This window comes from Taudactylus pleione, unplaced genomic scaffold (genome assembly GCF_031769625.1).
Source record: "Taudactylus pleione unplaced genomic scaffold, aTauple2 ptg000327l, whole genome shotgun sequence".
Classification (NCBI taxonomy): Eukaryota; Metazoa; Chordata; class Amphibia; order Anura; family Myobatrachidae; genus Taudactylus; species Taudactylus pleione.
The window spans coordinates 1322624-1338643 of NW_028284728.1; the positions used below are offsets into that span (position 1 = coordinate 1322624).

The 16020-nt window shown below is 46.0% G+C and overlaps 1 protein-coding gene across 1 annotated transcript in view; it reads left to right on the forward strand.

The window, feature by feature from the left end:
• Nucleotides 1-16020, forward strand: part of BRWD1 (bromodomain and WD repeat domain containing 1) — a 200857-nt gene that overhangs the window by 75977 nt on the left and 108860 nt on the right. Inside the window, exons 6-9 of the mRNA XM_088443141.1 lie at nt 9421-9519; nt 9615-9775; nt 10431-10652; nt 15824-15924. Of these exons, the coding sequence (XP_088299267.1) occupies nt 9421-9519; nt 9615-9775; nt 10431-10652; nt 15824-15924 (583 nt within the window). The remainder of the gene's footprint in view (nt 1-9420; nt 9520-9614; nt 9776-10430; nt 10653-15823; nt 15925-16020) is intronic.

A 16020-nucleotide genomic window follows, 5' to 3' on the forward strand; every position in this document is an offset into this window, starting at 1 on the left:
AAAAAAAAAAATGGCGCTGCACACTAGAGCATATGAAGCTGCTTGGTGCCCTCTGCTCAGTATGTTGGTGTTCCTCTGCTGTATTTCTGCATGCGGATCCAGCAAAGAGCCTGGGGTATAGAGGCGTGGATAACTGGAGCTGGCACTTTAAAATAATCTAGAAGTGTGAAGCTCCTCCCCCTCTATGCCCCATCAGCCCTCAGTTTAGAAAATGTGCCTCATGGAGCTGGTCACATTATGCTGTGCTCCAGCAAATACATTTATTTTATTTTTTACTTAAAAGCATCTTTTACACTCCTATAGGTACCCTTCGCCACCTATCTAAAAGGTGGGGTCCGGGTACCTGGCGCCCTGGTGTTTTAGCAAACACCAGGAAGGAGTGCACAGGGCTCATTACAAGAGCTTCTGACAGCTCCTTATCGCCACAGCAGGTCTTCACACAAGAGCAGACTGCTGACCTGCCAGAGAGAGACTACAGGGGACACGCAGTGAGTAACAAGCTGCACATCCCCTGGCTCCTGCCCGATGCCCAGCGCTAACACAGCGTGCTGCGCTGTTAGTGTGTGCATAGCACAGTTAAACAGCGCTACACCTGTGCGTTGTGTAAGGGAAGCCCGCTGTCGGCGCTGCCCTGCGCTGTCTAAGGGAAGCTGTGTGTACACAGCGCTACACGCGCGGCTCCCTGCTTCTTCCCTCTCCCCGCTAATACACGCGGCTCCCTGCTTCTCCCCTCTCCCCGCTGATACATGTGGTTAGCGCGGAGGGGAGGGGGGGATGGACCACATAGCAGCCATAATGGAGCCCTTAGGGCATGAAGAAGGGGGCGGAGCCTAAGCAGCGCGGGCTGTCTCTCCACTATACGCGGCAAGCGGCTGTAGTAACAGCGTGGCTGCCGTTTGTTAACTGTTTCATGCCTGTATCTCTCCCTTATCCAGGAAGAGTGCAGCAGAACTGAAGGCTGGATTCTTTTGCTCCCCATTCCTGGCTACAAAGCTACAAGTTAAGCACAGAAGGCTCTGGTACAGGGACTGTGCATAATACACTGGGGGTGCAGGGAATCTGATCTGTGGGAAGGGAGTGGGGTGTATCTCCTCCTCTGTGTTCCAAGCCAGCCTTCTGTTTTCTTTACCTCTGTATATACTCTGTCCCTCTGTGTGTGGTGACTGTGTGTATCCATGTCAAGCAGAACAAAGGCGTCTCAAAAGATGTTTGTTTGTTTGTTCTAGGTGTAACAATAAACTAACCAAGCCGCATGCTGCTGGGTCCACGTTATGTGATGCTTGTATAGCAATTGATCCACCTATGGCTATTATTGCCTCACCTGCGCCTCCATGGGCCGCTGACATGGTAGGAGTAATGACTGATTTAATGTCTGAGTTAGCTGAGACATGTAAGTCTCAGGCTCCCTGGGTTGCTGGGCTAACCAAGTCTCTAGACACCCTGGTACAGGTTATGGGTACAGCTGTGTCCGCTCCCTCCACTTCCTTACAAGGACCGACACAAAAGCGTCCTTTATCGACTGTTCTCCAGTCAGAAGAGTCTGATGCGGAATTCCTCGCTACGGAAGAGGAAGGGGAATTGGAGGAAGCGTTACAGGACGATACCCCTCTAGAGTTAGTCCACCTCTCCCGGGGTGGAATCTCTAATTTTGGCGGTCAGAAAAATCCTTAAATTACCTGAAGATGTTATTCCTGCATCCCAGGAGTGTGAAGAATTTCATAAACAACCAAATCGGCGGTTTTTCCATTCTCACTGCATCTTCAACTGCAGCTCTCAGTGGCCTGGAAACAACCGGATAAACTGTTCCAAATTCCTGCGCCGGTTTCCTTCTAGCTACCCTTTTCCATCATCCATGATGGAGAAGTGGGAAACGCTCCCTCCAGTTGATGTGTCAGTCTCTCTAAGGCACGCCCAGTACCGGGAGCCACAGTACTAAAAGATCCTTCGGATCGTAAAATTGGAGACAACGCTAAGATCTATTTATACTGCAGCGGGTGCTCAGCTTAGGCCCACCCTTGTTACTGCTTGGGTTAACAAGGCTGTGGTTTGCTGGGCTGACCAGTTGATTACAGGTTTGGACTCTGGTACTTCCAGAGCAGGTTACGCATACTAGCAGAACACATCCGTGAGTCTGCAGTTTTCCTGGGAGAAGCGTCAAAAGATATCAGTCAGATTAGTGCTAGCATATCTGCTTCTGCTATTTCAGGCCGCAGAGCCCTCTGGTTGCACGCCTGGCATGCGGACGCAGACTCCAAGCGTGCGGTGGAGGATTTACCATTCAATGGCGACATGCTGTTTGGCCCGGAATTGGACAAATGGATATCCCAGGCCACGGGGGGTGGTAAGTCTTCCTTCCTCCCGTCAACTGCACCGGCTCCCAGAAGAGCTTACGCTGGACCTTCGTTTCATTCCTTTTGTGCGCCACTTTCCTTTCGTGGGAGAGCCAGAGGGGCTCCCTCCCAAGCAAGTGGCGACAGAGTAGACGCCGCCCACACACAGTTGCAAGTAGACAGGAGCCTAAGCCAGCTGAGAAACAGGTGGCATAACGGTCTTCCGTCCCACCTGGGACCACCTACAGTGGGAGCCCGCCTGCAAAGATTTCAACAAGTTTGGAACCAGACGTCTCCAGAACCGTTGATCCGCAGACTAATTTACCTGGGGTACCGAATAGACTTCGAGGTCCCCCCTCCACCACGGTTCTTTACTACAAGTCTGCCAATACCTGCAGACAAGGCCAGGGTTCTACAGGAGGCTATCCAGTCTCTAGTAGTATCATCTGTGCTAGTTCCGGTTCCAGAACATCAACGAGGTATGGGGTTTTACTCTAACCGGTTTGTAGTACCCAAACCGGATGGATTGGTCAGGCCCATCTTGAACCTCAAGTCATTGAACCTGTATCTGAAGATGTATCGGTTCCAAATGGAGTCTCTGCAGTCCGTTATTGCGAGCTTGGAACCAGGAGAGTTCCTATTATCCCTGGATATCACGGATGCCTATCTCCACATTCCCATTTGGGAACCACATTCCAACACGGTTGGATAATAAACTTCAAGAAATCAAATCTCTATCCATCCCAGAAGCTCCTGTTTCTGGGCATGATCTTGGATACGGCATCACAGAGGATCTTCCTTCCAATAGACAAAGCCCGGGATATCCGGTGGTTGGTTCAGCTGCTCCTCAGACCAAAGAAGGTGTCCCTCCTTCTTTGTCTGCGTCTCCTGGGGAAGATGGTAGCGGGCTTCGAGGCACTACAGTTCGGGCGATTCCACTCCAGGGTGTTTCAGCTGGACCTACTAACACAGGGGTCAGGGTCTCATCTGCTTCTACATCGACAGATCCGTCTGAGCCCAGCTACCAGAGTGACCCTTCTCTGGTGGACACAATCCAACAATCTTTTAGCGGGCCGGAGATTGAGTGTGGGACTGGATCATCGCAACAACGGATGCCAGCCTTCGAGGATGGGGAGCAGTAGTCCTCGATTATCACTTTCAGGGTCGATGGTCCCCTCTAGAACAAAAGTGGCCCATAAATGTGTTGGAACTCAGGGGGTCATTCAGACCCGCTCGCGAGTGCAGGACGCTCGCAAGCGGGTCGATGGTGCCGAATTGCGCATGCGCACGACGGAGGGAGCTCTGTCGTGCGCATGCGCGAGACCCGAATAACGACGGCCAAGCCGTCGTTATGGGTCTCGCACAAAAGGGGGCGTGCTGTCGATGGTGAGTGACAGCACGCCCCCTTTGGTGGGCATGCCGGGGGCGTGGCTGCCAGACGGAGGCGTTCTCATGGGAACACCTACCGTCTGAGTCCGGCCGCACTGACATCAGTACTGATGTCAGTGGGAGTGATTTTGGCTCTGATAGAGCCAAAATGACTCCAGGGCTTGCGGTCACCGAGACCCTACCACAGGGTCTCGTCGCAAGCCCGATGGTCGCGATGGTCTTGACCATCGCGACCATCATCATGGACGCTCACTATAGCTGTGGGTGGTAACCCACAGCTATGCGAGCGTCCATGAGGCCGCCCCAAGTTGAGGGAGGAGGGCCCTGATTCAGAGCGAGCGCTCTGGTCAGAGCGTCCGGCTCTGAATCAGGCCCTCAGCGATTTACAGTGCTCTGATAGAAGCATCAGAGTTTCTAAGAACTCGTCTGGTAAGAGTTCAGTCCGACAACGCGACGGCCGTCGCGTACATCAACCGACAAGGAAGGACTCGGAGTATCAGGGCCATGTGAGAAGTAACTCAGGTTCTCAGGTGGGCCGAGAGCCAGTCTGTAATCCTGTCGGCGGTATTCATCCCGGGTGTGGACGACTGGTAAGCAGATTACCTAAGCCGCCAGGATATCCATCCCGGGGAATGGAAGCTTCATCCAGACGTGTTCAACACGCTGATACTTCGATGGGGATGTCCTCAGGTGGACCTCATGGCGTCACGATTGAATCGTCAGCTCCCGGTATACGTGTCAAGAACTTGAGATCCGCAGGCAGTGGCAGTAGATGCTCTGACAGTTCCGTGGATCTAAGACTTCGTTGACCTTTTTCCTCCGATTCCACTTCTTCCTCGACTGCTAAAAAGGATAAAACACGAGTCAGCCTCTGTCATTCTCGTGGCTCCGCACTGACCTTGGAGAAGTTGGTTCTCGGACCTTCGGTCTCTATTGGCAGACGATCCGTGGCCCCTTCCTCTGCGCCCGGATCTGCTGCAGCAGGGTCCTTTCATACACTCCAACCTAGCGCAACTGCGTTTAACGGGGTGGCTCTTGAAACCGATGTCCTAAGATAAAGAGGAATCCCAGACTCTGTTATTCCCACCATGCTACGTGCCAGGAAACCAGTTTCGGCTGCGCATTATCGCCTCTGGCGTTCTTGTATCTTGTGGTGTTCCAGTCGGGATCTTCCCTCTAGGACTTTTCGGTGTCCATGTTTGTTTTTTTTCTTCAGACTGGTCTGGATTCTGGCCTTCGTCTTGGAACTTTAAAGGTGCAGGTTTCTGCCCTTTCCATTTTCTTTCACCGGAAATTGGCCCTCATTCCTGAGGTGCAGACGTTTCTTCAGGCAGTCTTGCGTTTGCAGCCTCCTTTTTTGTACCTCCGATAGCTCCCTGGGTCTTGAACTTGGTGCTTCTGTTTCTTCAGTCGTCCATGTTTGAAGCTTTGGAAGAGGTTGATATTCAGTACTTGTCTTGGAAGGCAGTCCTCCTCCTGGCTCTAGCATCGGCTCGTAGAGTTTCTGAATTGAGTGCTCTGTCCTATAAGCCACCTTACCTTCTGTTTCATGCTGATAGGGTGGAACTCCGGACGGTAGCCGCCTTCCTTCCCAAGGTAGTGTCGGCTTTTCATATTAATCAGCCTATTGTGGTACCATCTTGGGTGGAGGACTCTGGTGGTTCTTCTACCTTGGATGTGGTTGAAGCTCTCCGCATCTATGTTGACAGGACTGCTTCCCTCCGTAAGTCTGAGTCGTTTTTTGTCCTCTATGATGCGGTTCGGAGGGGTTGGCCAGCGTCTAAGCAGACTTTGGCACGTTGGATCCGGCTGACATTCATCAGGCTTGGGTTAGTGCCGACCACCGGCCTCCTTCGTCCATTTCTGCTCATCCCGGTAGGGGAGCCTCCACGGCACAATTGTGCCGTGCGGCCATTTGGTCTTCAGTTCACACGTTTGTTAAGTTTTACAAATTTGATACATTCGCTTTTTCGGCATACCGTTTTGGCCGCCTAGTTCTGCAGGTGCCGCAGAGCGCTCCCGCCCGTGGGGAAACCTTTGGGACGTCCCCAGCGTAAGCACCTCCAGTGTCCCCTAGTGGATGAAAGAGAAAATGGGATTTTGGTACCTACCGGTAAATCCTTTTCTCTGATTCCACAGGAGACACTGGACGCCCACCTCAGCGCTCTTCGCCTGCCTGTTCGGTTTGTTCCTTATGTTGTATGTTTTGATTATTGTGTGTTCTTCTCTCCCTTTTACTCCGTTCTCCATCTCCTCGGTCTTCATATTCTAAACTGAGGGCAGATGGGGCATAGAGGGGGAGGAGCTTCACACTTCTAGATTATTTTAAAGTGCCATCTCCAGTTATCCACGCCTCTATACCCCAGCGTAAGCACCTCCAGTGTCCCCTGTGGAATCAGAGAAAAGGATTTACCGGTAGGTACCAAAATCCCATTTTTGTCTAATGGCCCCTATACTAGCGAAGGATCGTCATGATCCTGAGATGCCAATTTGGAGGATCAGTGAAATCCAACATGTTGGACTTCACTGATTTGCCGATCACAATCAAAATATGATTGTGACTTCCACACACGGATCGCAGAACATAGCTGCTGGACTTCCTTTACCAACTAGTGGATCCGGTGTTTCCGATCCCATCGCAGGGTCTGGCAATTTGTAATCTAGAGTATGAGGGCCTAAAGGAACAATTTATGGAGTTACAAGGAGCTAAGAGAAATAGGTTGCAGACCAGTCTGGGATATGACTAAGGGGCGTTGTTGCCAGAGTTTATTTCTGAGGATGATTTGGAAAATGCCAATAGTATAGATTCAGGAGAATTCAAGAAAGATACCAGAATAGTTGGGAAATTGTGGATAGCCTGTTGAAGAATCTCTATAAATCCATGAATTATAAGGAGACCCTGCCACAATCCAGTGAACAAGATTTGCTGTTTGAAGACTGTTCTAAAAGAGGTAGATTTTTTTTTTTTTTTTGCAGATCATAGTGATGAAAGGAATTATGTCTAAGGAATGGCAAAATTTGTAAAGAATTGTCCGTATATATCTTACAGTTTCTCGGTTGTGTACTTGTGCTTAGAGTAGATGCTGCAGAAATAACAGAGAACCACTATCCCTTTTAGAAAATGGAGCAGGATTAAGAGATGCTATGGATATGAAGATAGAGGTCTTTGAAAATGTTGCATATTTCTTTGGCTGGGTCTTTGAAATCTTGTGTTGTGGCTTCGGTTTCCTGGGCCTTGTGGCTGTGGGATTCCTTTATGCAGTCAGGGGAAAATCTCGAGATAGTATTTGCAGAGGAGCCTAGTGCAGAAGGCTATATTTGTGTGAAGTTGATGTAATGGAATGGAAGTTTCAGTATAAACTATGGCTGCAGGCGTGATGTCAAGAAGAGTGTAGTGTTTGCCACCGTGGGCAGCAGATGGACATTCAAAGAATAGACTGGTTTCATTACCATATGAGGCATTTCTTGTTATGTAATAAGCTGGAATGTATAATTCAGAAATGACAGGTGATGAAGCGGGTGGCCTGGGCCATCTTCTAAACAACCGTTTATAAATTCTAAAAGTTTTATAGGCCATGATGTCCATACAGTGGAAGATATTTAACAGGGATGATGCGGCCGTCCTTTCGCCAATCCTATTGGAGAGGCAATTGGAAGCTATGACTACTAAAAGCACCTCACATCCATATTGGTAGGATCTGACTCCTAAGATTTGCCAGACGATGGGAAGACTTGGTTTAAGACAAGTCTGTACAAGATGTAGTATCACAAGGATATCAGAATTTTCAGAGATTCCATGAATGAACAGTTTTGTGAAATCAGAAGTCCCGCTTGTGGCTTTGGAAGTGCCAGCTTTAGAATAAAGTTTAAAAATGGTCAGCTCAGGAGCAGTGGAGGTCATCCCGTCTACAAAGAAGAGGAAGGGTTTTTACTCCTGACTATTCCTTGTAGAAAAGCCTAAAGGGGGTTCAGAATAGTTCTGGCCCTCGGAGAATTAAACAAGTTTTTTAAAGTAAGAGTTCCTTATGGAGACCTTAAACTATTTTGGCAGATAGAAGAGGAGATTTCCTGCTCTCGATAGACCTAAAGGAATCCTATTTTCACATTCCAGTCGCCAAGAAATACAGAAGATTATTGTGTCAAAAGAAGATATCTCCAATTACCTGTCTTCCTTTTGGTCTGGCAACGTCTCCAAGAACGTTTACGAACGTTTGCAACAAAATTTAAAGGTTTCTACAAACCAGCGAGAGATGAAAGCAGTTTGGAAGGCAATAAGGTGTTTCCAGAACTAGTATGGAAGTTCAAGCTAGGCTGTGTGTATCCTCTTCCATTTCCGATGATTGTGAGCATACTAAAGAAAATCAGAGGAGCGAGTTGAAGTGATAGTAATTCTTTCTTATTGACCAAAAAAGGCTTGGTTCTCGACAGCAATGAGAATGCAAGTTGTGGAGCCATGGATGTTACCGGTGAGGCCGGAATTGTTGCACCAAGGTCCGTTGTTCCATCCGGATCCACAAATTCTGAACTGAAATTGAGGCGCAAAGTATAATCTGACCAAGCTTCTTATGTAAGCCATGAAAAAGGTATCTTCAGTTATTTTATAGAGTTTGGAAGACTAAGTTTGATATTCTGAAGGCCAGTAAACCCCAAGCTCTGCAATTTCTGAATTGTTGTTTCGTAAAAGGTGTTATGCTATATAGAAAATTGACTGAAGAAGATCTGGTAAAGAAATTCTGCCAAGCTATGGAGAGAACACGGCCAGAAGTTAGATCGTTAGTAGCGCCAGGTTATCTGAACTTTAATTTTAAATGCACTGATGTTACCTCCGTTTAAACCCTTGCAGGAGATTCCTGTGGAATTGACTTGGAAGGTTGCATTTCTAACTATCACCTCTGCAAGGAGAGTAAGTGAATTGCAGGCGTTGTGGGTGGAAGAGCCTTATCTAAATATGCTACCAGAAGTTCTAAGAACGAATCCAGATTTTCTGCGTGGGTGCAAGGAAAGGTTGTACACCAACAAAACAGAAGTGATCACACTTGTGCACGAGAAAGACGGACGTAAAGCACTAGAAAAATTAAAGAACACTTAACTAGGGCAGTGTCGACTTCGTGTGCTAAGAAGGCGCAGGTGTTGGTAAAAGACATTTGTGCAGCAGCTACTTTTCATCGGCACATAGTTTTCAAGCCATTATGCATTGGCTATAGTGGACACCCACTTAGAAAATGTCCTTGAAGAGGCATTATGAATAACTTCAATGTTTAAGCCTGTATGTGCTAGTTGGCTGAATTATTTGCCCGCCCTTATTCTGCTTTGGTATATCCTAGAGTAATGGCTGCCATGAAGTAGTGAGGGAGTAAAACAGCAAATTATACCTAACAATTCCATTTATGTGAGATACTTCATGGCAGCCTATAGTTTACCCTCCTTTATGGTGGTTTTTTCCCAGGACCAAATATGGGAGACACTCAAAAGACAAGGGAGGAAAGGAAGGAGCAAGGATATATACACGAGGTGGGTGGTCCATGGGATAAAAAAAACCTCCTGTCTATTCTGGGGGAATGGGATATAATGCCAGAGTAATGGCTGCCATGAAGTATCTCGAAGAAATGGAATTATCGGCTAATATAATTTGCTGTTTTTTGAGAATTCTAGTCCTGTCTAATGCACTTATTCAACATTAATTGTAGGTGATTTTTTTCAGGTTACAAAAATGTTCAGTGGAGCCAGAAGGCCTTTGCCACTCTGCAGCGTGGAAGACCCCCGGAAATGCCTTTAAATAGGATGAAACCACCAAACGTTGGTATGGGATAATCTCAGTCCGTGTAGCTCTGTGTGTCTGAGATGCAGATATTGTGTCATTTTGCTTTTGTGGTTGACTGTTATGTACATTTTCAGTGAACGTACTTCGTGGAAGACAACTAACTGGTACTGTGCGCTTTACCTCTGCGTTTCCTGTATCGATGTACCAGCAGATCAAGATGCAAAAGAGGATACTTGGGCATCTCTCTTCAGTTTACTGTGTCGCGTTTGACCGCACAGGTCAAAGAATTATTACAGTAAGTAGAATGATATACAGGGAGCTGAGATGGGGCAATAGCTCAGGCTGATCAAGTTTTTGAATCTGTGAATTTTAATTAGTTTCACACAGGAGCAAAACCTAGCTATCTAGGTACCACAAGTTAGCCTTAATTGTGCACATCTAGTTCTAATAGTTAATCTAATCTCTATATACAATTTTTGTTTTCTGTGTATATCCTTATAGCCTATAAGGGGTAATGTGTCATCATATTTAAATGTATATGGTACAAACTTTTGTGTTTTCAGAATACAAACTCTTCTACTCATTAAACACTTAATCTCCATGGTTGGGCTAGGTTTGTGGGCACTTCTTTTGGTTTTGATTGTAGTTGGCTGACCTTGCCAAAAAAAAATGATTCTGCTCCAGCCTACATATGATTGTTACAGCTCTGAAGTCTGCCGGAAATAGTTTGTTCTCTACTTTGCTTCTGTTCAGTTCTTTGACCACAGCTATACGGTAAATACATGGCTGGATGCTCACAGCTGTTATAAGCCTTCTACATACCGCAGTGTGCTTACAGCAAGTATTGTATACAACACATGTAGACAAATCTTTTTAGTCCAGAAGAATAATGAAACCCAAAAGCATTTTTGTCTTTATCGTTCTGATTGTTGCCCCTTCCCTCCCCGTAGGGCTCAGATGACTGCTTGGTGAAGATCTGGTCTACATTTGATGGCCGGCTGCTATCCACACTGAGAGGTCATTCGGCTGAGATCTCTGAACTTACTGTGAACTATGAGAACACCCTGGTTGCTGCTTCAAGCTGTGAAATGATAATCCGAGTGTGGTCTCTCAGAACGTGTTCGCCTGTGGCTGTGCTGCAGTTTCACCTTGCGCCCATTACCTCATTGCTTGTAAGCATAAAGTGGTGTTATCCAGACAGCACTCGCGCCTCTTGTTTCTCCCCATAATGTTTGTCTTTATCATTATCTCAGACAATATTTTCATGTGTACCTGAACTATTTAGCTGTTAAAACGGTTGGCTCCTTTACACAGCTGCTGTTTTATTAGCAATTGCTCCTTCTTCCAGTTTGAGACACTAAAACACTGAGGTATAGATAGTGGTGTGTGGTGCCTGTCACTTTAAAACAGAAACTTTGATCTCTAACCTCCTGGCACTTAGAAAACATTGAGGCATATAGGTGGGTGGGGAAGGGGGCAGCCCTTCTCCACCCCCAGCTGCCTATATTCCTCAATGTTTTCGAAGTTCCTGAAGGACTGGGGTGCCCTCCAGAATCACCTCCGTGAAAGAACCATCACTGTCTGTTTCTTCAGTCGCTGGGGGACATAGTTCAAATTATGGCACAAGACCTCCTTTTATTACATCTTCATACTGCTATTGTATCAAACGACACCATCTAAATTTGTACAATTATCAATGAGGGAAATAAATAGATTAACTTTATACTGTGGGGTTGATGTCCGCCCAGTGCTCCTTGTTTGAGTGGTGCTGTCCTTAGCTCAGTACAAGGGCTCAGTGAAAAGTAATGAGACTGCCTCTGTATTTCTGTCCCATAGGTAGACGTGGGAACGCTATGCTGGTTATTGTGAAGCTCATACATCGATGTGTCTGAACCTGCGGTTGGTCTGCCGTAGTCATCTTTGTTTGGTCACAGCGAGTTGAAGGTCTTTGTACATTTCATCATGGCGGATGAGGAAGACGTGTCTGTGAGATTACATCAGAGATGTGTGATTGAATTTTGTGTTAAACTTGGAAAAAGCGGAAATGAAACTCTTTAAATGTTACGGCAAGCATACGGTGGAGAAACAATGTGCCGTGCTGCAGTATTTCGGTGGTGGAAGCACTTCAAAGAGGGCAATATGCAAGTCACTGACGAAGCGCGTTCTGGGAGACCATCCACTGCGTTTACAGACATCAACATTGCCGAAGCTGCGCAGATGTTGCAAAATAACAGAAGGTAACTTTACACAAACTTTCGGCTTCACTTGGCATCTTATTCGAACGGGTTCAGCATATTGTGACAAAGGAACTGAAAATGCATTGCGTGTGCCAGGTGGGTACCCATGAATGTCACAGAAGAGCAGTTGCGACGATGAGTTGAATAGTGGAAGAACACCGCTGAAATGTCGGATAGGATACCGATTTCCTGACATCGATTGTGACAAATCGTGGATTGCCAAGTGAAGCCGAAAGTTTGTGTAAAACTGTCATTTTGCAACATCTCCGCAGCTTTGGCAATGTCGACATCTGTAACCGCGGTGTTTCTCCACCATATGCTTGCCATAACATTTCATGAGTTTCATTTTCGCTTTTTCCAAGTTTAACACAAAATTCAATCGCACATCTGACGTAATCTCAGATACATCTTCTTTATCAGCCATAATGAAACGTACAAAGATCTTCCACTCGCTGTGACCAAACAGACTACGGCAGTCCTACCGCAGGTTCAGACACATTGATGTATGAGCTTTATAATAACCAGTATAGTTACGTCTTCTTATGGGACAGAAAAACAGAGGCAATCTAATTATTTTTGAATCAGCCCTCGTATAAATTACAGCTGGTATATGTAGGAGGTGAGTTACCCCTGCAGGGCACCACTTCCTCAGCCCGCCAAAACTCTTCCTCCTCAGACACACTACCATTTTCAGAGGCTGCAGGGGAACAGACAACCTACTGCATGGAGCAGCAGAACATGTTGCGTCTGAAATCTCCTCTTCACAATGAGTACTGTGTTTTCTTCTGTAAATCTACTGCAAAATATTTGTCTGGGAGGAAATCCCACAGCCGTCCTGTCTAATAATGGTGTGAGCTTTTATGTGTTACATGTTGTATTCCAGTGTTATGTCCATGAGAGGGATATTAGTGTCTGAGGTGGAAATGTGTCAGCCTCCCTATAACAATACACTGTGAGCTATTGTGTATATATCCATCTTTGTCATTTGACTCCACCTCAGAGATTGGAGAAACCACAGATTTATTTATTAGCACTTCATTCCATCACCTATCTCTCATTCTATAATGTCTGGAAAGGGAATTAGGCCCATGGACCACTTACTTAAAATGTCAGAATAGATTGATCAGGCTAGAATGCTCTCTGTGCAGCCTGTGTGGCAGATTGCCAGTTTTCTGATTACCTGATAAGGAGCGTACACACTAGACGATATGCTCCCTGAGCGATATCGTCTAGTGTGTCCCTGGCAGGGTGTGCTCAATGTCGTTCATGACATTGAGTACACCCGGTGAATGATATCATTAACGATATCGTTCAGCGCCGGGCTATCTCCCCCATTCCCCAACATGCAGCAACCTGACGACATCGTCAGGTTGGCCTGCATGTTATCCCGATGAACGATGACGACGAACGACCCGCGGGAACGCGCGTCGTCGTTATCGTTCATCGCTTTTGTGTAAAAAAATGGACGATAAAGTGGACGACTAAACGATATCGTTATCGTTCAGTCTTCCACTATAATCGCCCAGTGTGTACCCACCATTAAAGCACTAACTGAGGCCTGCACCTCCAAGCTGTAGGGGCACTAACTAGTTAAACAGCTAGTTTTAATAGAGTGCTGGGTCGTAAGTAGGGGTGTACACTGCTATTGTTGGCAGCACCTGCCCAACTTCCTGGGGCTTGTGGCCCCACCCAGTGGCGTGACATAATGATGTCACTTGTTCGGCGTTGGGAAAGGTACAGAGCCTTGCACCGGCACCGAGGAGCAGGGCCCTCAGTGGAGCCATCGTCTAATCATTTGGTTGAGATCTGGTCCTCTCTAGTCCATTTTTCCCTACAGTCTGGGATTTGGGCACAGCAAATACTTTTTTGCCTTTTACTTGCGGAGAGTAACTACTATTCGTTTAATGTAATTGGTGCTTTGCTAATACCGGGTTTAAACATCTGGTATACAGTAAATGGATGTGTTTATCATACCGATTTGTTCGCTATTTTTATAAGTGTTTAGACTTTTATCAAGTATGCCCCATATTGGTCATGTAAGTCTACATTATGCTGGAGGCATACTTAATGCTGATGGTGCTCTATTTCTCCTTTTTAATGTTGTTTATAGGCATTCTCTTTTGTCCATATAGTGTATATTATATACAGAGTATTTGACCACACTTGTTAATTATTGAATTGAGGTGTTTCAATCAGAGCTGTTGCCACAGATTTATAAAATCAAGCACCTAGCCATGCAGTCTCCATTTGTGATACAAAATGGGCCGTTCTGAAGAGCTCAGTGATTTCAAGCGTGGTACTGTGATAGAATGCCACCTTTGCAATAAGATGGTTCATGAAACTTCATCCTTGCTGGATTTTCCACGGTCAACTGTAAATGATATTATTAGAAAGTGGAAGCATTTAAGAGCAACAGCCACGAAGTGGAAGACCACGTGAAATCAGAGTGGGGTCAACGACTGCTAAGGTGCATGGTGCGTAAAAGTCCCCAATGCTCTGCTTATTCCATAGCTGAAGAGTTCCAAACTTCCACTGGCATTAATGTAAGCACAAAAACTGTGCGGCGGGAGCTTAATGGAATGGTTTTCCATGGCCGAGCAGCTGCATACAAGCCTCACATCACCAAGCCCAATGGCAAGCGCCAGATGGAGTGGTGTAAAGCACACCGACACTGTACTGTGGAGCAGTGGAAACGTGTTCTGTGGAGTGATGAATCGCGCTACTCTGCTTGGCAGTCAGATGGTCGAGTCTGGGTTTGGCAGATGCCAGGAGAACGTTGCCTGCCTCACTGCATTGTGCCAACTGTGAAGTTTGGTGGAGAAGGGATAATGGTATGGGGCTGTTTTTCTGAGTTTGGGATAGGCCCCATATACCAAGACATTTTGGACAATACTATACTTCCTACTTTGTGGCAACAGTCTGGGAAGGCCCTTTTCTATTCCAACATGACTGTGCCCCAGTATACAAAGCAAGGACTATAAAGACATGGTTTGATGAGTTCGGTGTGGAAGAACTTGACTGGCCCGCACAGAGACCTGATCTCAACCCCATCGAGCACCTTTGGGATGAACTGTTAGGAGATTGCGAGCCAGGCCTTCTCGTCCAACATCAGTGCCTGACCTCATAAATGCTCTACAGATTGAATGGGCACTAATTTCCCACAAACCACTCCAAAATCATGTGGAAATATTGGAAGCTGTTATAGCTGCAAAAGGGGGACCAACTCCGTATTAAAGTATATGTATTTGAAAACAATGTCATTGCAGTCCCTGTTGGTGTAATGGTCCGGTTTCCCGAATACTTTTGTCTATTCTCCTTGTGTTAGAGGCATTACCTGATATTCAATTGTATGATCTGGTACCCAGTCAGCTATATAAATAAATTGCATTGTGTATAGGCATTGGCCAGTACAAAATGCTATTCTTTATATATGCATCTACGTATATTAAATGTTTCTGTAATACTGGTTGTGCATTCTCTCTTCCTGGAATATATAGCCATCATCTGATATGTTTTATTATGCTGATTATACATTAGTTTTCCAAACAAAGTTTTGTCTTGACGTTCTCTCTATTTCTGTTTATTTGGGGAGATAGTGTCCCCTGTTGAATGAAGGAGAAAGTGAGTTCTTTTCTTAGATCATATGGAGGACATTGACGCCTTCCCAGCACTTTTTTTAATTTTTTTTTGCTTTGTCATGTTGTTTGGACGCTGTTTTCGCTCCTTTTCTGTACCCCTCTTCTGTTTTTTTGGGCTTTGTAAAACAAAAAACTGGAGCATACAGGCAGTTGCAATATAGAGGGTTGGGGAGCCAAGTTCAAATGGTTTTAAAGTGCCAGGCCTCCTCACACCACTAGCTAGTGTTCCAGTGTCCCCCATGGAATCAGAGAAAATGCCACTGTTATAGATCAGTGGTAGGCAACAGGGAGCCCTCCTGGCCTTCACTTGCAACCCCTGCTTCCTGCTTTGTTGTCCTATTGATTTGTTATAGATTGTAAAGGTGCTTTTGAATGTCAGTGGACCAACCAATGCAGCCAGTGAATCAGGTTGCCGATCACTTTAGTAGATATTAAACAGTGGGATCTCACAGTTACCCTCCTTTCTAGTTCAGCCCACTGGTCAAAGGTTCTCTGAGATACTTGGTGTCTACAGGAAGGGATGATGCCGTCTGCTTTTGGCAATGGAATGTGAAAACCATGCAATTCAAGTATGTATCTTTTTTTTTTTTCTTTTAGAACTAATTACGTCATTCTTTTTTTTTCTTCTTGATATTTTTGTTAACTTTTTCATTTTTCTTAAATTT